Genomic DNA, 25,064 nt, shown 5'->3' on the forward strand with positions numbered 1-25,064 from the left:
TTTAAACAATTCGCCAATGGCAATATTTGGCAAGGCTGCATAATAAAACTTAATACTTACTAAAAGAAACGAAAACACTCAAATACTTAAATGCATTCTCAACATTCCTTTTGTCTTACCTGCCACGAATAACAACCTTGACATAGCTTAGTAAATGGGGTATATCTTTATCCTGCTAATCGTTCAACATTCTCAAATTATTAATTTTTTTGCTTTAATTTCGCAGCTTCGAGTTGACCGAAAAAGAGGAAAAACGAAATGAAATATTTAAAAACCGGGGCTTTTGTTTTGCTTTAATTTTATTTCATATGTAAATGCATTTTTGACAGCGTTTCATTGACAGTAAAATTATTAAACATAATTTCGCGATAAACCCAAAAAGCAGCAAGTGGTTTAGGTAATATTAAGGCTCTGAAAAGGGACAAAGAAATTGTACATATTTAAATTGAGATTATTCCAAATTTGTTACTCAGTGGAATTTAAATATATATCTATACATATACTTTGCAAAATTTTAGCCCACACAAAATAAAATTTTTATGACCACAACGAGTCACACAATAAATATATATATATTTTTTTTGAAATGACCTTTGAGAGAACAAAACCCCAAAACGAAAAACTTTTGGCTATCATCAGTCGCAAAACAAGTTAAATTTTTGTTAATCAAATTCATAAGCCGGCGAAACTATCAAGAAACCAAAAATATAAATAGAAATATACGATTTTAACAAGCCCAAGCCCAAGTTCGATATGAAAAAAGGAACAAGAACTGAGCAAGTTAAAACCAAGATAAATATCTCATGCTAACAAAGAATCCGAAGTGAGTGAGCTACGCAATGGCCAACATTTTTGTGGCAGACAGAATGTGCACATGAAGCACCAAATTTAGAAAGCCTACCAAAAATCAATTTGTTGCAGTCTCACCGACGAAATACCAAAAGTCAACGCCTCTGACTCAAGTCGATGAGATGAGCTGGAATGAGATGGGGAATCGTTACCATAAATCGTTCAGCCGAATGGCTTGCTCTACTGCCAATGAGTCATGGGTGTGCAGGGCAAGTCCCTTGATCCCAAGTCCCCATGTTGCATGTTGCATTCGCCGACGACCTTCACATCTCAGATATCAACGTGGATCCCCCCATCCAGCAGCTGTTCCCTCCTTCAGTTGCACGCATCGATGCTTATGTAACCGGAGTTGAATGACTCTTGCCATGTTGCCCTTGTGCAATCTGGGACCCAAAAAGTAAATCAACTTCGAATTCCTGATCGCCCCTTCTCGATTGTTCTTCTTACGCCATTTCCGGACGGGTCTACTGGACTTTAATTTCAATTTCATGGCATAAAAGAAGAACGCCCCTGTAATCCTTTAATGCCGGGATGCCGTTGAAAGGAAAAGTTTTTTCTTTTTTGAGGGGGCAGCCTAAAGTGAAAGGCAAAACGCACTCGTGGATGCGTCACAGATGCTCTGGCAAAAGATTTACATCCGTTTGCAGTTTTCGCAGAATTTAATGGCAGCTGGGAATTTATCCAGCCGAGCAGATTGAGAATGATTTTGTAATTATTACACGCAATTCTTTTGGAATTTTAAAAGAGCTGCTATGTTTTTATATTTAGTGAATGACAAGTTTCCAATTATTAGGCTTCATTTCTGGTAGTTTCTTTATCTCGAGCAACAAATTATATGTGATGTCATCGAGGCGTTTCATTAAAAATGCATTAGTCAAATTTTAGATAATCAAAAGAATAGCAGGCCTACGTTATGATTTTTGACAAAATCAGGAGCGGTTCTAAAAAATCTAGTTAAAGATATTAGTCTCTTTAGTCATTCAACTAAATAACATTTATGTTTTAAGCCTTGCCGAAATAACAAAAAGCTAAGATTGATCTAAAATTGCCCAATTGTTTAAGTTATAAAAGCAAAAGATATGTAAGATATAAAATAAAATAGCGCCCGAATAGTATATTTAATCCGCCCCTATTCACCGCATTGGTCATCGCACAATACGTGAGAAATTCACGAGAGTGAAAAAGAATTCGCGGCCAATTAAAATTTGAAATAATGCCAAGACAAATGACGACCGGGTCTGATGGAGTGACAGGCCGCAATTGTCTTAGGCACTTGGCCAGAAACATAATCCGCTTGGCCATCTTATCAATGATATCAGACACCAAGAACTTGTTTGGCCAAGGTAGAGCTTGTAGTAGCATCTGGTAACATATAAACAAATCATTTGCATACAAATTGTGGCCGAACACTGAGAGAACATTAAACCACCATGTATTGGCGATAATTCGTGGAAGGGGCGACCTCTTCAGGGGGTGGAGCAAAAACTTCAAGGTCGAACATGGTCAGACAAAACTGCAAACAAATTTCCTTCACCTTCTTGCAATCAATCAATAGACATTCGTGTCGTTGACTGTCAACACCGAGCGAAATTTATCTTCTTCCATAGATTGAATTTGATTTTTACTTCCGTTTCGAGTGCCCAAAAACTAGAGATACACTTTGACCAATGCTTATGTGGGCTTATATTTCAAGCCAATATTTGCCTAAGCCGGGCATTGAAACTATAAATATTTATTAATTTATAAGCGAGGCATTTGTTTAAATTATGACACCAAATTAAGCTCGCACGAAACAACGAAAGCCGCAACTTTAAGTGGTCAAGACAAAATCCATATAGCCCATAAAAAACTAAAAGATTGTTTACAAAAATGAGCAAGAGAATTCCTGAATTTAAATCCCACTATTTCAAGTGGTTGAACCTCTTAAAACACCTTTCAAACGCCTCACCTGCCCAGATTTTTTATCTCTGCTGATTTATCGAAAAATAATGCGTTGCTCACATAATTTTCTGAAGAGGAAATACAAGCCCAAAATCGCTTTAAAAGGAATTGAAACTAAGCTAAGAAGCGCGCAAACTAAAACAGTGGCATTGAAGCTTCGCACAAATAAAAACAGTGATTAATATAAGCTAAACTTAAGATTGTGAGCCCAAAAACTGATATATATATATTACCCAGCTCAGGTGTCACATTTTGATATTAATGGGGAGCAAGAGGCAGATATGCATAAAGCAACAGCGAACATTTTACGATCTATTTGGAGGAGGGAAAACAGAAATTAGCATGGAAATAATTCAATTAGGTAACTTTGATCCATTCTCTTGTTCGTCATTAGCACAAAAAGCTCACTTTAAATTAGATCATAAAAAAATCTTGCAAAACATACAAATTCAAGACCAATCAAGAACTGCCAACCAAACAACTGAACTTTTACGATGGGCGGACCAGAAAACCACATTCTCTATATTTTTGTTGATTCTAATCAATGTTCGTTTGGTAGCTGGTTTTATTTGCAAAAATTCACTGATTCGATTTGGCCAAAATGTGTGCGCATAAATTAGAATTCAAAAATTGTAGTTTAGTTTCAAGAACTTGAACTCGTTTTAGCTGGCATGAAGTGTTAATAGGGCTTTTCTTTCATATCCGAGACGAGTTTCTTATCTGAAAGTGTTATGAAATGTGTTTTGCATAAAGCTGATGGTAATGGTATTGCCTCCGCCATTGTGCTTCTCCAAAAACTGCCCATCTTCTCAAGCTTAGAATCATGTCCCATGGTGGGCACTACTTCGTTGACGCAAATGCTGGGTGTCCGGATTGGTCACTTGGTGATTTTTGGTGTTGGCCATTTGAATGATAATATCTCTGGCCCACAGAATTATAGCCATCTAGATGATACTGGTTATGCTGTCATATAACATTCTATAATAACTAAGCATCGCTTTAAGCTCAAAGCCACCAAACTGTCTCAGACGCCTTGCCACGTTCGTCTATTTTAGGTAACTGTGTGAAGTTCAAGGAACCGTCTGACGCACGCCGCGTATACTTAATCTATGGAGGTGGTGTCACATATGAGGCGAAACTTTAGAACGCTATCTTTGCGGGTGGGCTATAAGATGCTAATGTCTTATTTTGAAAATGGCATTTCACCTGACAGGGGGAGAATGAAACTACCCACACGTGACTAGTAAAATGTCAAAGAAATTTTTCAGAAATGTTAATCCGCTTAGAAATGCTTTCACTTTCAACAAAAGACAGCAGCAGCAAAGGAACGAAAAAAATATAAGCATGTTTAAAATTTCTTTGAAAAGACTTTTACCTTCACTGCGGCAAGAACTTTCATTGAAAACAAATGTTGATAAATAGTGACATATAAATCAAACTCAAAGTGTGGGGTTTTTTTCAAGTCAAACATTTCATATAAAAATACAAGTTGTTTCACTTTATCTTTCCGCTTTCGTTTCGCTTCAAAGAACCTCTTTTTATATAATCCAGACAATCAGATTCATTCAACTCTATAAAGAAATGTTCCAACTTCTTGATTGCATATTCATGGTGCTAACTTGCTTTTTTTGCACATCTCTTATGAAACTTTTATAAACATGCTAATCTCGTTTAGGATAACCAAAAACAGGAATTCAAATAAATTCCACATTAATTAGCCACGTCAACTGAAGTCACAACCCAAAGAAAAAAATCCAAAAAATCCTTTTCTCCAAGCATTAAAAATAGCAACATTTGAGATCATAGTATCAAAAAGGGAGAGCTCGTAAAATTGATTAATTCCATTTGGCTGGACAAGTTAAGCCAGCAGAAGCTGTTCTAAATGCTTCAGACCAATTTGTGTAAAGTGCCATCAAGTTGTTCTATTTCGATAATAAAACAAAATCGACAGGTCCATGAAGTTTTAATGAGCCAGACCAAACCCGACCTTCACGTCTCAATCAATATTTATTGATGACCAGCAGCCGCACTTACCAACTTCAAAAATAAAAGTGTGGTTTTAAGGAAAGTTTGCGTGTGGCAAATAGTAATCAATCTAATGGCTTTGCCTATTGATTATAAACAATTTATTTTTGAGACATTTGCGTAATCGCAGACCCCAACTCTCAGTTTCAATTTTAAGTTTTCTAATCTTCCCGCAAAAAATAAATTAAAACGAAATACCGCCAATAACTTTTAATTTCAATGTTTATAAGCGTTCATTGACGCTCGAATTGATTGAAAATATTATGCAAAATGTTTCTTTGTGGCCAAAGCGATGGCAATTAATCTCTGGCCAGCGCCTAAGAACAGGTATGTTGCCTTTGTTAATGAAGTCTCGTCTCGGACGCGAAACTAACTTCAGATTCTGGTTCTTCATATCGTGTTCTACTGTACGCCGTGATGGCAGCATTTTATGCAAATGGAAAATCTTGAAACCTCTTAAAACCAATTAAGCATCAATTTATTCTCTTTTAGTTAAATTCCTACTTTTTCAATAAAATGTATTAAATTAATATATTAGTTTTAAGTTATCCGCGTATATGAGAATTCATGTATAAATTAGTTAAGACATATACTTTGGGCACAGTTCATATAATTAGTGCTTTTTGTCCACGCTAATTTCCCATGAACATTTATAATTACCCTGTCTCTGAAATCACTTGTAATCAGCTAACTGCTCCCAAAGGGGATTTCGAAGCTGTCCGTCAATCAAACTCAAAATGCGAGGCAGAAGAGCCGTGATCAAGAAATCCGTGCGGCAAAATCTCGACAATTTTCACACAGTCAGTTGGTTTAAGCCGCTGTATTTCAAAGTTCTTAATCCGTTCCGTGTAACGAGTGGAGTAAGCCGATTTGTTTGCCAATCTAACGGAAAGTGAGGTCACCAAAAAAGTGAATGCGGAGGCTTCGCATTCTCGATATGGTGGTCATAATAAAATCCGTAAATAAATTTGCGTTTAGCACATATTTCAGTGCAGTTTCCTCGACCAAGGCTACTTCAAGCGAGTCAGTCATGAGGCATCCGAGCATCCGGTTTGAATTGACTTGGTTTTTTCGCTAATCAGATCTGTAGCGAGTGTGCTGCGCGCTAATCCATCCATCAATCCGAACTATCTTCGAGCAGATTTCACGCTTCAGCAAGTCCTCACAATCGCTTAAAAGACACATTTTTCTTTCTGTCTCTTCCCTGAAATGTCATTGCCAAGTTGGGTTTTAAAATCGTGGGCGGGGTTTTTTCAGATCGATATTTCTTACCACCTGCCTTGCTAATTATGCCTTTATAAGCCACACAAATTAATATATTTCAATTTGTTATGGTTACCATTTAAAAGACTTTTTAAGTGCTTGACTTAAGTCGGAAATTGTTGACAAAATGATCTAATAGTTGCGTGGTTTTTGGAACGTTTGAAAGTCAGTCACAGATTATAACTTTTATTCCATGCACCATTAATCAAATGTTTCGAAAATCTTGAGGCATTTGAAAGTAGCCTTGACGAAGACAAATTAATTCATCGCTTCATTGATATTTAATCTAAAATACTGATATATTTTGCATTATTCTAAATAAATTTTTAAATTATATGATTGAATGGACTATTTAAAAAGTCTAAATGAGATTAAAGGTCACAACGAAATATGATGAACAATTACAATTTTAACTCTTTATTAAATCCAATGATATGCGTTGCATATCTTTTATAAAGATAACCTTATTTCATCAATCATTAACAAATAGTCCGACACAAAAAGGCAGCTTCGAAATCGCTGGGTTGACACATGGTGCAGCCCACAATCCGTTGGCACTGCTGTAAACTGATGCATATCCGACTCGTTGCCACAATGGCAACAAAAGCTGACAACAAAAAGTTTGTTCGGTTTTCCCAAAATGCAAACGCCATGGGAAAACTAAGTCGAATGCACCAAACTGACTGGCGAGGCGATTCATTGTTTCGGATCTCAGTTTGGACCCCAGCTGCCTTGAACCCGCTCTAAAGATGCATTCAGCTGTTGTATACAATAAAAACTTTATTATTCTTCGCTTTAGCTAAAAGTCGTTTGTACATAAAAATGTTACACATATTATTGTATATGGGGTAAAAGACGGATGTATTGCTTTAATACATTGGTAAATTCTCGGTTTAGAACATGCTACATATACAAATACAAATAAATGTGCATTGGACGGACTATTAATACAGACCTTATTATTACCTTTAAAAGAAGGTAACTTGTGCGGAATATTCGAGTTCAAAAGGGAATGTTTTGTTCTTAAATCTAATGCACGGAATTCGCTTACCTTTTCTCTGCGTCACTTAATTAAGGCACTAGCTTAGCTGAAGTTTATGCAATTCAATGATCTCTATGGTTAGTCGCAGGTCAGTCGTTCAGGTATGTTTATAACAATTATTTGTTTTTAGGCACTACGAACTACACCATAATAGTTCTATCTAATTAAGGCACGAGTGTAATATTTCGATGCTAGTTCCGACTAGCCTGCGACTTTTTCTAAAAAAAAACAAAAAAGGTACAATTGCGGAGGGGAATGCTGTTTGTGTCTGGGCGTTAATTGAGCGAAAATTGATATGTAAATACTGTAGAATACTCTACATGAACATGAGTCATCTGTTTGAGCATCTTCGCTTGATACTATCTGTGCTTGGTTCTGGTTTTCGTTCGGAAAAACATTCAGTCTTCTCTTGGAACTGATCTGGACGATTGGATGGATGATATATAAGTACCAAAAACTGAATGCTTGTGACTCGGTGCGCTTGTCAATTGCATAAACTTTTTAAATTAGAAACTACGAATACAGTCGAACTTCTCTGAACTATAATAAGTTAGTTTATGTATGTTAGTGAAAATCGGTGAATATATGGCGAAAATTATTTTTCCAAAATAATATTCGTTCGTTAAAATTTGAAAACAAAACTTTTTAGTTTTTTTAAATCTCCACGGGTTTGAGAATTCTTTAAACGAATTAAACTAATGTTTCCGACATAAATACTTTAACAATTGCCAATGCACAGACACCATTGAATTTGAATTCTTAAAGTATTTTGGAAATTTTAAAAAAACCGAACATAAAACAAGAATAAAAACGTGCACTTCCAGAAAATGTGGGTTAGAATGTTTCGCCTTAGAGAAGTTCGACTGTAATGTTTAGGGTGAGAATTCTTTGTGGGGACGGAATGTTTTTGTTTTGTTTTCCTCTTGGCTTGCTTGTGTTTTCCTTGGTGCAAGTGTGCCAGCTGCAGCGACTAAAAGAGACAATGCAAGAAGGTTAATCGACTGGCCCTGACTTGGATATAGTCAAGTACTCACCGGCAACTATCCGCGCACCAGCTCAAACCGCGTCTGCGATTCCTTGAACTGAATTCTCTTTTTGTGTTGCACGTGGGCTTCACTGAGGAACAAAGTAGCCGCCACCAGGGTGAACACAGTACCCACGCATGCCAGGATGAAGGACCAGCCAAACCAATTGTTCGCATGCTCCGGCATCCAGCCATTCCGATTGCCAAATCCAGCGAATACGATCACTGCAATGGCTGCACTTACTCCAGCCCCGAGGAGCACATATCCCACCGATCTAATGAGCGTTATGAAGTGCTTTTGATCCGGACCAGCACACAGGATGAAGACTAGTACTCCGATGGCAGACAGCAACATCCCGATGAAGGCCAAGGTGTAGAAGAACTGTGTGGCTATCATGAAGGCGGGCAGGAGGAATCCTCGGATCTCATCGTAGCCCGTGGTAAATGGGTCATACACCCATCGACAGCCCACGAAGAACCTACGCTGGCTGTCGTCGTTTACGTCCGGCAGCGACCGGAAGCAGTGCACCCACAATCCCAGGCGATCCAATTTGGCGCCCGTGATGCGGTAATCACTGACCAACCAACTGGGCGTTGCAAATGCAATCACGATGAAGGCAAAGGCGAACACGAAGACGCCAACGCCACAACTTCCGGATAGTGTGCGCCTCTTCATGTTGACCGTGTGGATGTTTTGGGTGTGGCTGGTGGGCAGGTGCTCCTGGGAATCCTCGCGTGCGAAGTGGGATGGTTTTTGCATCCTTTGAATAGGAAAATCTATTGGAATTTCGCTGGTTTCCTTGGGAAATGTTTGTTTGGTTTGCTGTTTGGGTGTGGACTGCAGTGTGACCGCCCTGATAACAATGCAAAATACCATAGGGCCACTAAATAAATACCAAACGCTGCGGTTCTAATAAATACCAAAATAGTACTAAAAAATAATTTAAATAACAAATTTTTTTAAATTAAGAAATTAATGTATTTTTAAATTATTTCATTTTTGCTCAGCTTTTAAGGAATTTCTAAAATCAAAACAAGTTTTTTATAGAAAATACATATAGTTACTTTTAGATAATAACATATTTTGGTTATATTGTCGATAAAAACTTATATTTAAAAGGCCCAACCGTTGTAAATGCTAATGTGCGTCGTATTATCCTGGAAGACATTCTCTCCTTAATCGTTCCCCTAATTAAGGGCAGCTACAGCCTTGTGGGCGGCATCATCCAAGTCACTGGCAGTCTGAATGGGCAAGCCCGAATTCTTCAGGATCTCGCGAGCCTGATTCACATTGGTGCCCTCCAATCGCACGACCAGCGGAACATTTAGTTGCAGCTTTTTGGAAGCAGCCACAATGCCATTGGCAATGGTGGCACAGTTGACAATGCCGCCAAAGACATTTACAAGGATTCCCTTGACTTTCGGGTCAGCAGTAAGTATCTCGAAGGCTTTGGCCACCTGATCTTCCTTGACGCCACCGCCGACATCGAGGAAGTTGGCGGGCTCGCCTCCATTCAGCTTGATGATGTCCATGGTGGCCATGGCCAAGCCAGCACCATTTACCAAGCAACCAATGTTTCCATCCATAGCGACGTAGTTCAGATTGTACTTGGCCGCCTCCACTTCACGGGGATCGGACTCCTCCTCGGTGACGTCCATGGAGAAAATATCCTTCTGACGGAACTGGGCATTGTCGTCAAAGTTGAGCTTGGCATCAACGGAGATGACTTCTCCTTTATCCGTCTCCGCCAGCGGGTTGATTTCAATCTGTACTGCATCCACAGATTTAAAGAGAGTATAGAGCTTTTGAATTTCCTCAGCACAACGCTTTACGGAGTCTCCCTTGAACTCCAAGAACTTGGCCACCTCCAAGAGCGTCGACTCCGGAATCGGCTTGTCAATGTCGAGCGGTACAGTCTTAATTTTCTCAGGGGTTTCCTCGGCCACTGCCTCGATATCCATTCCTCCTGCAGGCGAAGCAATCAGCACGGGTCCATTGTGCTCGCGGTCCAGCAAGATGCAGAGATATGTCTCACGGGTGATGTTGATACTGCGTGCCACCATGACCTTGTTGACCAGAATTCCCGATTTGGGCGTTTGCTTCGTTATCAGTCGGTTTCCAATCATCTGTTGGGTAAGCGAGAGCACCTCGCTCTTGCTGCCGAAATAATAAATAAATTTTAGTATAAGCTGGTCTTATCACTTGTATTTCCCAGGTCCACTCTGGATTTCACTAACTTTTATCATTTTTACTGTTATCAAACATATTTTAATTTTTACGATGGCCCTAGCCAATATGGGCAGAAAGATAAGACTAATCGTATACACAAATGAATTTGTTGAACATAAATAGACACCGGTCTCTAATATTAATTTTAAGATAAAAAGTGAATGTGAGAGCCGGAATAGACCTAATCTATTTTACTTGGAGGTGATATGGACGCCGCCTTTGAATCCGTTGTCGAAAGTTCCCTTGCCACGCCCACCGGCTAGAATCTGCGCCTTAACCACGTATTCCGGGCACTCTGAAACACACCATTTAACATCAATTAGGCCAGGGATTACATAAACACCGGCATGGTTCCTCCACTTACCAAAAGTCTTGACGACCTCGGCATCAGCCTTGGAGTTATCCAAGACCTTGAATTGCTGGATGGCCACTCCATACTTCTGGAGGAGATCCTTGCTCTGGAATTCCAAGAGATTCAGGTTTCGCACGGGTACCTATCATCGGAAGATAAACAAAGCCAAGACAAAGGTCACTTCAACTTCTCTTATTTCGAAGAGTTGGGTACAAATGTATGTGCGGGGAAACCTTATAAACGATGTGACGGGCTGTGGTGACTGCTTTCAGTAGGAACGACATCTTGGCTGTTCTGCGCTGCTAACTGAATACCTTGGCTAACTTGGTATTTATTTATTTTTATAACTTTATCGGCAAATTTAGTTTAAAAACACAACCGAATATCGCCGCCGTTCCACGATGCTTATCACCACACAATGTGACCAAGAGGTGCGAGTACTTCCCACGATAATCAAAATATACTTAACAATACCGAATTTCATTACCATCTGGAACTAGTTCATACGAAACCATGGTCTTTCTTCTGCAATCAGCTGAAAATCAGCTGCGATTGTGTACTTTTTTTTCGGCTTATGGTCACCGAAGAATGACGAATAACACAAATTGAATGAAAAATCTGAGTGAGACGGAAGCCGAAGTCACCATGGACGAGAATGTAGTCCACGAATCATTGCCCCAAATCCCGGTAGTCACCTCGGTGACCTGTTGCTTCGTGCTGGCTGTTCTGTACGTGGGAAGCCTCTACATTTGGAGCACTAAACACAACCGAGATCATCCAACCACGATTAAGAGAAGATTCGCCAGTGTGTCCATGGTGATGCTGGCAGCTCCGTTCTTCGTCTACTTCTTCTCATCGCCGGAGCTCCTCAGTCGGGAACCATTTCCAACGCTGCTAGGTTTGCGCTTGAAGGGATTATGGCAAGCAGTTGTGATACCGTACAGCCTGACGGTGCTGCTCTTCCTGGGACCCATCTTTGTCAACATGCAGAACGAGTCCATACGCTCCTACTTCGGTAATGGTTAAAGCATCTCTGCCTATCAATCCCTTCTCACTGCATGATTTATATTCCAGATCTTGACTACTGGAGAGGATCATTTGGCAGCGTCATCTGGGTGCGCAACCATGTGATGGCGCCACTGAGCGAGGAGTTTGTGTTCCGTGCCTGTATGATGCCCCTGATCCTGCAGAGCTTTTCGCCCCTGGTGGCCGTTTTCATAACACCACTATTCTTTGGAGTGGCCCACTTGCATCACATAGCCGAGCGCCTGAGCTTGGGAGTGGAGTTGAGCACTGCCCTATTGATTGGACTGTTCCAGTTCATCTACACCACGCTGTTTGGATTCTATTCCGCATTTCTATTTGCACGTACTGGTCACGTTGTGGCTCCGATCTTGGTGCACGCGTTTTGCAACCACATGGGTCTGCCGGATCTGCAGGATCTGTGGCAGCAGGATCTCTGGCGACGAGTGGTGGCCATTGTTCTCTACTTAGCTGGATTTATTGGATGGATTTTCCTGGTACCACTGGCCACTGATCCTTCGATATATGATAATACCCTATACTGGAATGTATAATTAAATTACTTTGTATGTATCAACCGCTGCCATATGTCGGTTTATTCATGTGTACATAAATATTGTTGCATGTATTATGTATAGGTGTAAAATGCATATCGATGCAAACTAATTGCGTGCACAAAAAAACGACTTCCAATGAAAAAGAAAGATACAGATAATGTATAGCACATATTAGAAAGTAAGATGTAATGTTTTGTTGTTCAAGAAAATAATTTGAAATCTAAGCTGTATTTTGCATTTTACTTTTATTATCTGTTTACATTTGCTTATTAAAAAATGTCTTAAAATTGATTGTCGTTTTTAGAATCAAAAGAAATTATGAATTCAAATATTGGCGGCTCTTAGTGGTTCCATTCATTCCGCGGAACCAGCAAGTCCATTGCCTCGGAATCGGACAGCTGGTCACACTGCCTCGCAGACCCACATTGGTATATCGATAGGGCCCGATAGGCCCAGACAAGTAAATTTCGGTAAATATGTGATGGTTTTAAACGACTCACAACAAACGAGCACCTAAACGACCCAAAAAAAACGAGAGGTCAGCGCCAGAGGGCCCAATTAGAGGTAATCCCGGAGAGCGGTGACCCGTGCCAGACCTGGGCCAACAGATCCGTGGCCTGGTGACGTTGGTGGTCTTTGCCCAGGACTACGATTGATAGTAATTATAGAACAATTAAGACTAACCTCGACCCCCTGGGGTTTCCTTGGGACTCTTGCAGGCCGCGCGGAAGACCACGTCAACGCACACGCAAATAGTACCCAGATCCCACATAGAAACAACAACGCACCCACCCACCCAACCGCACACAGAATGTATTGCCTACAATGCCTGCTGCCCGTACTACTGATACCGAAACCCACAAATCCGGCCCTAATGGAAACCCACGTGATGTTTATAGTCCTCTACCTGGTCGGATTCTTCCTGGAGCGAAAGCCCTGCACCATCTGCAGCCTCGTATTCCTCACAGCCGTATCTCTGATATGCTATAGTGGCGTCGGGAACTGCATCTTTTGGGGCAACTGCGAGGGCCATCAATGTGAGAATGGCTAGAGGGTCATCATTGCGCCGCTTATCGGTCACTCCCTCAAAACAAGATCCCCCTGTAGTCATAGTCAACGAAGATAAAGTGCTAATAATAACTACCTTTTTACGGAATTACGTTCGCGTTGTTACAGCTTTACATCCTAGAAGATCGGAGTAAGTCAGAAGAGCAGGCGGAGTTAAGGGATTAAGGATAGCTTGACCAAATCGGTGAAATCAAGTGATCAGTGATACAAGTGATGAGTGAGTCCGACCAGGAACAAAGATTGTGTGTCTAGTAGGCCCATTGCATTATTTCCAGCTCCGTGTATGTTTCCTTCATAATTCTTTTGGTTATGAAATGTAATTGTATTCAAGCGTGTTTTGATTTTTAAGGCTTAGACGAATTTAGTTTTAACGAAAAGAGCGCTACGAAAACGTATTGTACATCACCCCACCCAAAAGCCCAACCCTTAAAATCAAAAATACCCCTATCTACCCCACTTGTCAATGCAACTTACGATTAGTCATATATGTTATATATATATAAATACATTATACAAAACGTAATTGTAAAGAAAATTAAGGCAAACCACAAATTCTCTGCGCATCCTTGCTGAGCCAACGGAAGCTGCTGACATCGGTTGTAATTACCCTGTCGTGTGCACGTGCAAAAACTGTATATACAAGCATATAACTTACACTGATTAAAATATATATTATATACATAAACTGTAAACGAGAGACAAGCACAAATATGTAAAAACGAGAAAAATGCGGGCGATTCTAACTTATACAAATAATATTGTTCGATTTTTGCGAATTTGTATGATTTGAGCGGTATCTAAAAAGTGGAAAGTGTGGTAGACGTAATGAAATAAAATTTAAATAATGGTAAACATCTTAACTTTCCTGTTGTTTAAATGTTTTTATAATTGCGGGGACTGTTACTCAAAAATCGGTGTGTTTGAAATATATCCAGTTAAACCTTTCGAATCATATATTTCTAGATCCCACAGGCAAATAAAGTACACCTTTTATTTGATTTCCAATTATCCACAATTTTATTCGCTTCAAAATGTGAGTGTGTATATAGTATATATGTTCATATATAATGTACAAATTTCTCTTCGCTGTCGTTGGTTTTGGAATTTGATTATATCAAGATCAGATCAGCTTTATCTTCGTTCTTAATTTACTAACAACTACACGAGACAATTATTTTTAATTCATTAAAAATACGATAATAATTTATGTACAAAAATTTCCATCGGATTTATTTGTGTGTATGTGAAAAACAAAACTGTAGACAATTCAAAAAACTGAAAGAAAAATACTTGGAAAACTTTCACAATTTTCTTTTTCACAGGAGATTGCTTTCTGTGTTGTTGTTGTTGTTTGGAATGTTATACACGCATTAATATAAAATATACAAAAATGATATATAGAGCATACGCTTTTAGAAGAAGGCCAAAATCGGGTGGAAAGGCATGTTTAAAACTTGTTGATTAGTTTTGGTTTTTTTACTTTTTCTTTTAAGCTGCTTTAATTACAAAACAAATCGAGACGATTCGGTTACAATCTTAGATTCTTCGGGTTTTAGTTGGGTACATGATGACTCCTTCTCCTAGTTCCTCTCGGTCTACCCTCTCGTCGAGATTCGATTCGCACAGCAGCAATCACAGGCGTGGTCTTCTTGTTACTTAAACGGAACGAGGCTGGACGACTGGAAGTACAAAGTATTCAATTATCAGCTGGACAAAGGTAGGGAATAGATAAGGAAAAGATAAGAACTTAAGATAAGAAATTGACTATTAACTGCATTAATAAACATCATTATCTTTGGCGTTCAATGAAGTATACCATAAGGGAACCCACCCATATGACATCTTATCCTAAAAGGTGCCAAGGTCTACTTACAGTGTGGTCGCTGGGACTCTTCGGGGGCAGCAGCTCCTCCCTCCATGGCCTGCATCATGGGCACCGGGATGCGGACGGGCTGGGCCAGACTGCGTCCGTAAACCATGCGGCCGAAGGGCAGCTGCTGGGGCTGGTCGGGCATGGGCGGGGTCATGGTGTCACGGGGCTGCTCAGGCAGAGGCTGCAGGATCAAGCGCTGGATGCGCATCTGGGGCACCTGCTGCTGCTCCTGTCGCTCCTGGCTGACTTCCTGGTGCTGCTCCTCCTGCTGCTGCTGTTCGGGCTGAGCGGTCTGCTGCTGCTGCTGCTGGGGCACCGTGGTCTGGGCCTCAGTGGTGGCCTGCTCGGCGGAGCTGGAGACGTCTTCATCACTGCTCTCACTGGATTCCGCACTCTCCTCGGCGGCGAGGCGACGAAGCTCGTCGGTGATGCGATCCTCGGCCATGCGCTGGATGTTCCTCAGATCGTCGGCGGTGATGCCAACACGCTGCAGAGCCATTCCGAAGGGCATGGGCTGGATCTGAATCTGGGGGATCTCACGCTGCTCCTGGCGCTGCTGCATCTCATGACGCTGCTGCATCTCCTGTTGCTGCTGCATCTCCTGACGCTGCTGCATCTCATGGCGCTGCTGCATCTCCTGGCGCTGCTGCATCTCCTGGCGCTGCTGCATCTCCTGGCGCTGCTGCATCTCCTGGCGGTGCTGCATCTCCTGACGCTGCTGCTGGGCGGGAATCTGGACGGGCACATCATCGGCCACATGGATCTCACGGAAGGGGATCTGCTGCATGTGAATGCGCACGGTCTGCACCTTGGGCATTTGCATCTCCTCGGAGGACTCCATGCGAGGAGCCTGCATCACCTGGGGTGGCATGGGAGGACGCATGGGCAGGTGCTGGAATGGAGGAGGCAGCTGGCGGATGATGAAGGGTCCCTGCTGTTGCTGCTGGGGCAATTGCTGTTGCATCTGCATGGCTGGCGGCATCATTCTCTGGGGCATATGGGTCAGCGGCATCTGGTCGGGAATGCGTCCGAAGGGAATGGGCACTCGCTGGAACGGGATGAACATGGGCCTCAGTGGCTCGGCATCCTCATCGGAATCCTCCTCCTCCTGCTCCCGCTGGCGCTTGGCCTCCTTCTCCTCCTTGTCCTTGTCGTCGCCGCCGTCGCAGAAGATCGAGATGCGCTCGCCGGTGATGCGGGCCTTCTTGGGATCCGTGGTCAGGTTGACTCCGAAGGGCAGTGCCACCGTCTTCGAGGGCGAGTCGACAATCTCCTCGGCGTGCTTGCGCTCCACCACACAGTTCATGCGAGATCTGTTGTGAGACAGAAAGGTTTAATAGGCACATAGGAATTGGCAATACAAAAAAAAATGGTATTTACTGAATTCAATGTTAAATTTAATTTTAAATTCAATAATCTAGCTTACTTCTTGTTGTTGCGCAGAATGGCGGCAGCTAGGTCACTCAAGTCCAGCTCGAGTGGCATCTTGCCGGGGAACTTCTGCAGCTCATCGGTCTCATCGCTGTCGGAGTAGGAGTTGTCCTTATCGGAGTGCTCCTCGGCGTCCTGGGTGGCCTCGGTCTTGCGACTTTCCGGCTCCAGGCTCTGCAGTTCGGAGTCATCGGCAGATCCAGCAGCTCCTCCCAGCAGGGGCTCAGCACGGGGAAGTTCCTAAAAATACGGAAAATATATTGCAATATATCATAAAATATTGGAGTTAGATCAAGATCTTAGTTTTTATAAATCCAAAATTGTGGATATATCACAGGTTATATATTTTTCTTTGCTTGCGTCATTCCCCCAAGCAAACATATAATATATTACCGACCCCCAATTTTTAGTCTTAGATCATGTTGCTTGATTTTGTTTCCCCCAATTTGCCAGCGTTTTGTCGTAAAATTGACAAAGTTATTTTCTTTGGGCCCTCAACTGAAACTAAGTGTCTGGCTTAAGTTTGGTTTTTCGTTATTTTCTTGACTAGTTTTTGTTTGCCGAGCTACTTGCCAGCTCTTCGTGCTCGCAACAATGAGGGGCAGAGACCCGGTGGCAGTCATCGCAGTCAATTGCCCGGCGGAGATGTGACCCCAACCTACATACGAGCGAAACCAAAAGTAAAATGCCATCGGAGTAAGCTCGTTGTAGCCGCGGCTCGAGAAGTCTAAACGAAACAGCGAAACAGCCACGAAATTACATAATCACACAATCGCACAGTCGCACAGCCAAACAAATGGCTATATCTGCGTTTTGTACCCGAGTGGATCGTGGCTAAGCAGAATTCATGCCCGGCCACAATGGCCAGAGAAGTAAACAAACGAAAAATAAATTTAAATTATATGAGTCTCATTAATGGCCAGCCACGAATGAGGGGGAGTTGGGAGTTGGGCGGTTTCCAAGCGGGATGGAGGTGATGTGGATAATGTATTATATATCCGGTTTGGATGGATGGCTTATTTTGCAGGTCACCGTGTACTTGACAAAAGAGGTTGACATTGAACTGAGACGAGTTCTCTTCGGATTTCCTCTAGTTGCTTGAGATATATATTTAGTTTTGAAGATGCTCTAAACATTATTTAATCAGGAAGTCTGCCCTTCACTTTTAAGAGCTAGAACTGATTTTAGCTATTAATATACAAAAAACTATTTCTAAGCCATAAAAACTTTCCTGTTAAATTTAACAAAATTTCCTTTTCTCAGAAAAGCCGCAGATCGTCAACAAAAACCAGTCCGTATGCAAAATGGACCAAAAACTGAGTCAATCTTGAGTCATGTGCTCCCAGGCCAGGTGACACACAATCCGTAAATTTCACTTTAAAATCATATGTGTAAGAGAGGAAAACAGCCTTTAAAAAAAAAAAATTGAAATCGAAACCAAGCCCAACCAGTTCAGCAAACAAGTTCGCTCGATTTGATTGTTTATTTTTCGCATTCGTAGTTGAATTTCAAGGCCAGGCGCGTCTGGAGATAAGATCTATTAGAATACAAAGAGTACATTTGTCTGCCCCTAATTTGTTTATTGTGCGGGACATGTTGGGAATCGACTCGAGTCGCATTAAGATGACAATTAAATGATTACAAATTGAATGCTCTCTGTGCAATTAAAATGACTGACAGCCCTCCAAAGTCGGACGGTAGGCATTTAATTTGCAAAAACTTTTATTTATAGCCCCGTGTGAGTGACGTGCGTCAGTCGCCGGCTGCAATTGTAATTCTAGAGGCGGCTCATGGCAATTTCTTTAGGGAAATCATCCATAAAAAAAAATCCATTTGCTTAGCCAGCATAATAAGTTTTTCTTCTACCCGTCGTCGTCGTCGTTTGTCCAAGTGCCAAACAATTTTGCACAACAGCAGATAAATTACATTTACCTATATGCTGGCTGCCAGTCTGCCTGCCTGTATGTCGGTACATTACATAATCGTCAGGCCAAAAAGCATTTGCTTTGTCCCCAAAAGAAAAAACACACACACACACACAAACAAAGTGCGAGAGACAAACAGAGAAAAACGAAAGACTCAAGCGCGCAACTCGCCTTAAATGGCAAACAGTCAACGGCAATGGCCAAAACCACAATGGAACCCCGGTCTTTAGTCTTCGGTCTTCGGTCTTTGGTCTCTCGGTCTCTGCTGATGGCTTTTTGGCTGGATGCTTGGGATGTTTGCCCGAAAGGTTGTTCGGTTGCTTATTTTTTGGATTTCGGTCGGTACCAAGCGGCGCCAGCCGGCAAAAGAAATCCACCAAAAAAATTAAAAACAACAGCAAAACACCGAAATGACAGCAAAATTGCATTATGGAACGGCTGTTGCAAGCGATGGCCACGTGAGAAGATCTTCATCAGCAGGCGATATCAACGTTGGTGTACGAAATCGCATTTTTGAGGTGGAGGATTTATTAACTTTATTTGGATTCTGGGAAATAACCATTAAGAGGGAGAGGCTTTTAAGCTGCAAGTGCATTGACATCATTTCGAGCTTTGAAGGAGCCAAAGTGATTTTGATTCGCCTGAAGATAAATCTTACTTCTGCTTTGTTTTAGTGAAGACGCATCCCTTAGTAACTAAGCTAAAAACCAAAGTTACTTAACTGACCACAAAGTCTACTATTATTGTTTAGTTACTGTGCTGTAATGATTGCAAATGTTTTTGAGCTAAGGGCTAATATTGAACAATCTTTGTGTATCGAAGTCGTTAGCCTTGAGTATCTAATTAAATAAAATAGTATTCGATTTTAAGTTATAGAGTAGTGTAGACAATGGGTCATTACGATGGCCGTTATTGGCAGCTTTCACTCTTATCCATTAAATCGCCGCACAATCAAAATAATTTGGAGCATATGCTCCCAGTAATGAGGCTTTATAAAAAGGTATAGTTTTTAGAGGGTTTGGCTTTTTTTGGGGTGCTCACATAACAATTGCATTCATTTTAAGCGGGGAAGTTGCATTGGGAAAAAATCACTTTCACGATTTTCCGACCATCCCTAGTGGCAGCTGCTCTTTCAGCTGATGATCTCTGGCATTTTGGATGCCCCAGCAGCATCAACAGCAGCAGCAACAACAGCAGCAGCAACAGCAGCAACAATTGCTGCGCCCACGCCCGCTCCAGTGGATTTTTGTTGTAGCTCTATGTATGTGGCTTGCAACATGTTTTGTTACTACCGAATGCTGCTTTCACTTCGTCTGGCATTTGATTCGCAATTGTTTGCTCTCTGGTTATTATGTCGCAAGCTGCGAGCTCCAAAGTCGAACTCCACCATTTTGGTGTCCACTTAAGCGTCAAATTATGGGAATTTCGCTTGATTGAATTTATCGTTGCATTCGCTGATTCGTTTGTTCGCTCATTCGTTTACATAAGCCATCTGCACATCGGGTTGAATAACCTGATCACAGCATTATAAGCTATATGCTATAGTAGTTGTAGGTGCATAATTTGTTTCATTTTGCACTTTCCATAGCGGCTAATTGGTTATTGATGACACGAATGCAAATGATTGGACCGCCAGTCATTAACTTTGAATTACGCTCCCTGTCCAGTCATCCAATCATCAATCAGCTATTTTATATCCACTGTCTTAAAGTTGTGTCTATAAAGTTGTTACTCTTTTTTTTTATAACAGCCATTTGGTTTTGGTTACATGCGTGAAATTTCTCAAGGAAGCACACAATTGAAGTTTTTTTTTCGCCATTATGCACATGTGAATATGCGAAATTGCTTTAGAGGTGCTTATCCAATCACTTTTGATTGAATTGGCAGTTATGTGGCAATATTTTTGTATAAGCAAATGACTAGGAAACGTTTAGTTTTACTGCAAATCGATATTTCCCAATAATCGTCCAAGTGATTTACAGATATTGCAGGTTAAGAGAAAAGTAATTTACTTTCCACTCAGAAATGTCCAGTTGGTAATTCGTTTATAATTATATGAAAATACTCAGGCTGATTTATTTCACTAAAAAACTGTTTAATTCCAGTTAATACTGATACAGCGGTTTCCATTTGGCTTCGAATGAAATTTCTAACTAATGAGAAGCTCTGGTTACGATTTTAGGTAATATACCTAACATGTGTGTTGCTCATATCACATTTCGTGTATACACACACCCCTTACAGTGGCTGTCGAAAGTCTGCGGTCCCACGGAACTAATAGCGCGTGCAGTCAACAGCATTTTGAGGGAAATTACAGCAGGTCCACACGAAGGGGGAACATTTTTCGGCTTCCACAGATTATAGCAACATTTTCCGGTAATTATATTTAATTTTGCTTAATATTCGAACTTTTTTTTTCGGCAGTTGGGAGTTGGCAGTTGACTCAAATCCGTAGCGTGTGCAGTGGAACGTTGCGAGCCATTATTAGCCAACTCTATAATTTTTAAATTCAGAGCCCGGGCACGATACTAATCTGCCATAGCAACGGACCATTGAAGCACAACGGATTGTACAGATTGGCATATCAGTTTGAATATACATACTAGTACTTAGCATAATGCTTTCGACTTACCTTGCCCACCTGCTGCAGAGTTTCGAGCATCAGCTCCTTTTCCAGCACCGAATCGAGGGCCTGCACCTGATCGCAGGAGGCCTTGGCCTGCAGATAGGAGGAGGCCAGGATGAAGGATCCCAGGATGAAGGCTGACACGATGATGGTGAAGGCGGTGATCTTGGCAATTTTCACCGAATTCGCCTGGCGCTTGTAGGCCTAGAAAAGTACAGAAAATCACATTAGCTTTGGCTTTTTGTCAATGAACATAAAAATTTGGTTTTGGTTTTTTCTATGCAATTTAATATTTCTACGTGCTCATTTGCCTATGACCTCTCTGCGTGTCGGTTTGTTTTTTTTTGGGGGTCAGGTAAAAGCGACGACCTTACTCCACAAAATACAACTTAACGTGGTCAAGCGCGTTTTCCCCTTCAAAACGTTGAAGTTGTACAGAATTTCAAAGAAGTGCTGGGTGCATAAGTGCTTATAACTTATTTACAAAAAACGTGAAAGAGTTACTTCAGTTGAGACTGTTTTAAGATGGGGCATGCAATTTTATTAATGTTTTATTATCAATGGGTTTTAAGTGCTGTAATACGAAAGTAGGAGAGTTTGCAGGTGACAGAGGTGGCTGGAGATTAATCACTAAAAAGCTGAACAGTCAGCTGAAAAATGAAGCCCAAGGTAATGAACAATAAGTGATTGTTAAAGGCATTTAAGATTTTGGCAAGTGCCTTAATCGACTAAACTACGCCTTAGATCATCGCAAATATTTGCCTCGCCAGCAGAGTGAAGCCGTGACTAATATGCTCAATAAATTGCTTTCCGCGTAAGGTGCAAAAATTTACAAGTGGATGCAAAAAGCCGCAGCATTGGGAGTATCCACGAAAATGTTAGGCTAGCTAAAACGAATTCCGCATTTGGTTGCCTTTTTGCCTTTGGTTGCGCAACAGGAAACCCTCCGCAAAATTGAGGAAGTGGCAAGCCCAAGAGAAAACTGAAGACGAAGTGTCTTAAGTGTGGGTGCAGTCAGGTGAGGCCGCTTTTTCTGCTCTTTCTCGGTTATATCTATATCTTATTCTTATTTTTTTTCGAAATGTGCAATGTTTTTTGTTAACACCTTTACGTGCGTGGCTGGCGTGGCCCCAAAATGCAGTTGCGAAAGTGAATTGTGAGTGAGCTCTGCGATCGAAATGAGTGAGTGATCATCATCATCAACACCAGGCAAAGTGAAGTGGAAGTGAATGGATCGCCTGGCACTCTAGTTTACTCTACTCTACACTACACTACACTACTTGATGAGGTTTTAATTTTTTTGCTTATTGTGTTTTTACTTTTTTTTGGTGAAGATTTTTGTGCAGACAAAAGACTTGAGCGACAAACCTGATGATTAAAGTTAAAAAATCCCATCTGTGGTTGGTTTTGAGTGTTGGTTTTTTGTGTGGTGGCGAGTGCGGGGGAATAGAGAAAATTTCATATTGTCAATCACGGTTTCGGGAATGGTTTGGGTTTGGGTTTCGGTTTTTTGCATTCACATTTTTTAGCCAAACGAAAGAAAAACGATTTTTGTGGTTTCGAGTTTGTTTCGAGTGTTGTGCACACACACACAGTACATAAAAACAAGAAAAGACAAAAAGTTAATGAGATTGTACTGCATCTGTGTGGGGTCGCTTAATAATACTTGAGGTGAAAACCTAACACAAATGGCTGGCTTAAAGGTAAACACTGCACAAAAGGGAAAGCTTTTGGCCAAGGGTCGATTGTGAAGGCTAAGACAGAGCTATTGACGTATTAAGTAACTCATTGATTGATGGACTCAGTTATTGGAAAGGTCAAGCTATTGGCTCTTTAAAGTCACTGAAAGTAATCGTAGTTAGCTTTATTGTCAAGTAGTAGAACATCATAAAGGTAATTCTAGTTTATTTTTATATTCAGCATTTATTAATGATAATTACTTTAACACATTTCAACAGCATTGAGTACTATCCCTAATGGTTTTTGTAATGGCTTGGTTTTACAGTCATTAGGCGTTTAAAAATTCAACAAAAACAGGTAATTATTCAAATAAATCATTTTCATTTTCCATAAACAGTGTATCTGATGAAAAATTTATTTTAGGTGTTTTATATTTTCACTAAATGTTATATACCCTATAAACCAAGTGAGTGTACCTTAGCCAATCAGGTTTGACGCTTTTTTGCTTTGGGTCAGTGGAAGTGGGCACTGAAATTGAGCCTGTTAGATAACTTATTGCTTTCACTGTACCGCTGGCAAGGCGATAATAATGGGAGGGGAAAACCCTCGCGTGAATGGAACCGAACAAATCATTTATGGCTGATGCGGATGCTGACTGTTGAATGCCAAATGCAAAATGTACGGTGCAATTTATGCAAATTTGTATTTTAATTCAACCCACACAAACACCACTGCGCCCTGGGATCTAATAGATTTATATACTCGTATGTATGCATATAAATAAATAAATATGGTGTATGGTATGGTTGGGAAAACAAGTTGAACAAGTCAAAGTACTCGGCGTTAGTGGCGCAGTCTATATAGATATGGTATTTGCTTAGGCTTTGCGTTATTAGCGTGTCGTGACTATGGCATTAGAGCTCTTCGAGATTCGAAACGGGCGGATTTCTATTTGTCCAACCATATCGGATACACAGATCCATTCACACCTTGCTAAGAAAGAAACATGCAGGTAGGTGTAGGTAGGTACGGATATATCTTGTATCTTGCAGATACGAACGATACTATGGCCTATTTGAGGGAAATGTCAAGTCGCAGACCATTGTCGAAGCCGATCACGTTGCATGCGATGCGATTCCCTCTCGGCTGTCAGACAATAATAATAATTTTTGAAATTGCACATTAATGGCGGGGCATTTGCAAATTGCTTATGCATGCAGTGCAGACTGATCTGGTGAAAATGCAGCTCACGTTTGCAGCTACTTGCAGAAAAAGTCCGCATTGCGCATACGCTCTGTGGTCCGTTCGCCAGCGGATGCAATACGTCAAAGGGTGACCCTGGCATTTTCTAACCCACTTGGCCGCCGGCCAATCAGCGCTCAACGGGTCAGTTGAACTCAAATGCTTAGTTTAGCGCAGACTAAAAATGCTGATCACTTTCATAATGTCATTTAAATTACCATTAATAAACTAATGCATACTGGGCAGAAATATTAATCTCCTAATCTAATATTTTGTAATTTTCTCGGTGCAAAACCATAATCATCGCAATGCGTAGGTATCTGGCAGTAATTAGTTTCGCCACTTGTCACACCCAAAGAGATCGAGTCTGGCAACGCGAGGCTTCACTGTACTCACCGGTGGCGGTTCGCTGGCGGTGCTGTAGACCTCGCTAGCCGCATAGTCGGGCTTCATTTGCACGGTAGCCATCGAGACGGTATCCTTCTCGGTCATCTATATAGCACTACAAAATATGGGGAACAATCGGTTAACTCTCGGCAAACTCGAATTCGAAGTCCTGGCATGTAAAATCCAAGCAAGGATAACTGAGGGCAATAACAGTTCGTATTGAAGTTTCGTAGGCACAGTTTACTACACTTTCTTTTAATCACTTTTTTAGTTTTTTCACTTGCTTTAGTTTTATATCGCAGAGTCATGCATTTAGTATCCTGCACTTACGTAGAGGATTTTCCAAAAATTCGACAAAAAGTAAGAGGAGTTTTGCGTTGTACGATTTATTTTTCAGCGGTCTCGGTTGATTTGAAAAAGTTGCCTGACCAACTTTTCAGCAGGGGGACTTTTGGGCCTCTGGAAACTTTGGATTACTACGTCTTTGTTGTACGACTGCCACTCGCCGTCTGAAGCCACAAACGCG

At 41.2% G+C, this 25,064-nt stretch overlaps 5 protein-coding genes and 1 long non-coding RNA gene across 8 annotated transcripts; 2 read left to right on the top strand and 4 right to left on the bottom strand.

Annotated features, from left to right (window-relative positions):
• Positions 1 to 3,313: 3,313 nt before the first annotated feature.
• LOC120321464 lies at positions 3,314 to 4,288 on the bottom strand. Its single transcript, XR_005561083.1, has 2 exons — positions 4,166 to 4,288; positions 3,314 to 3,897 (listed from the first exon to the last, which is right to left on the bottom strand). It is a non-coding gene; the product is annotated as an uncharacterized LOC120321464 (long non-coding RNA).
• Positions 4,289 to 6,838: 2,550 nt separating this feature from the next.
• Positions 6,839 to 9,000, bottom strand: LOC6533069. The gene is made up of 2 exons (XM_002093765.3): positions 8,155 to 9,000; positions 6,839 to 8,090 (listed from the first exon to the last, which is right to left on the bottom strand). Exon 1 carries the CDS (start codon positions 8,902 to 8,904, stop codon positions 8,161 to 8,163), a length of 744 nt encoding a protein of 247 aa, XP_002093801.1. The 5' UTR covers positions 8,905 to 9,000; the 3' UTR covers positions 6,839 to 8,090; positions 8,155 to 8,160.
• Positions 9,001 to 9,205: 205 nt separating this feature from the next.
• LOC6533070 (succinate--CoA ligase [GDP-forming] subunit beta, mitochondrial) lies at positions 9,206 to 11,153 on the bottom strand. The gene is made up of 4 exons (XM_002093766.3): positions 10,960 to 11,153; positions 10,739 to 10,868; positions 10,570 to 10,669; positions 9,206 to 10,302 (listed from the first exon to the last, which is right to left on the bottom strand). The coding sequence occupies exons 1-4, from the start codon at positions 11,008 to 11,010 to the stop codon at positions 9,333 to 9,335; spliced, it is 1,251 nt and encodes a 416-aa protein (XP_002093802.1). The 5' UTR covers positions 11,011 to 11,153; the 3' UTR covers positions 9,206 to 9,332.
• A 107-nt stretch (positions 11,154 to 11,260) lies between these two features.
• On the top strand, positions 11,261 to 12,530 carry LOC6533071 (CAAX prenyl protease 2). Its single transcript, XM_002093767.3, has 2 exons — positions 11,261 to 11,741; positions 11,801 to 12,530. Exons 1-2 carry the CDS (start codon positions 11,336 to 11,338, stop codon positions 12,301 to 12,303), a joined length of 909 nt encoding a protein of 302 aa, XP_002093803.1. The 5' UTR covers positions 11,261 to 11,335; the 3' UTR covers positions 12,304 to 12,530.
• A 182-nt stretch (positions 12,531 to 12,712) lies between these two features.
• LOC6533073 (bladder cancer-associated protein) lies at positions 12,713 to 14,234 on the top strand. 2 transcript variants are annotated; one of them, XM_015194315.2, is made up of 2 exons: positions 12,713 to 12,870; positions 13,026 to 14,234. In XM_015194315.2, the coding sequence occupies exon 2, from the start codon at positions 13,118 to 13,120 to the stop codon at positions 13,355 to 13,357; it is 240 nt and encodes a 79-aa protein (XP_015049801.1). In that variant the 5' UTR covers positions 12,713 to 12,870; positions 13,026 to 13,117; the 3' UTR covers positions 13,358 to 14,234. The 2 variants fall into 2 exon arrangements, with proteins under 2 accessions (XP_015049801.1, XP_002093805.1); XM_002093769.3 differs by having other exon boundaries at positions 12,760 to 12,776.
• Positions 14,235 to 14,367: 133 nt separating this feature from the next.
• Positions 14,368 to 25,064, bottom strand: LOC6533074 (putative mediator of RNA polymerase II transcription subunit 12). 2 transcript variants are annotated; one of them, XM_002093770.4, is made up of 7 exons: positions 24,869 to 25,064; positions 24,548 to 24,653; positions 22,598 to 22,624; positions 21,236 to 21,433; positions 16,674 to 16,918; positions 15,248 to 16,560; positions 14,368 to 15,053 (listed from the first exon to the last, which is right to left on the bottom strand). In XM_002093770.4, exons 2-7 carry the CDS (start codon positions 24,641 to 24,643, stop codon positions 15,031 to 15,033), a joined length of 1,902 nt encoding a protein of 633 aa, XP_002093806.1. In that variant the 5' UTR covers positions 24,644 to 24,653; positions 24,869 to 25,064; the 3' UTR covers positions 14,368 to 15,030. The 2 variants fall into 2 exon arrangements, with proteins under 2 accessions (XP_002093806.1, XP_015049802.1); XM_015194316.3 differs by lacking the exon at positions 22,598 to 22,624 and having other exon boundaries at positions 24,869 to 25,063.

The sequence above is a fragment of the Drosophila yakuba genome, chromosome 3L (assembly GCF_016746365.2).
Source record: "Drosophila yakuba strain Tai18E2 chromosome 3L, Prin_Dyak_Tai18E2_2.1, whole genome shotgun sequence".
Lineage (NCBI taxonomy): Eukaryota > Metazoa > Arthropoda > Insecta > Diptera > Drosophilidae > Drosophila > Drosophila yakuba.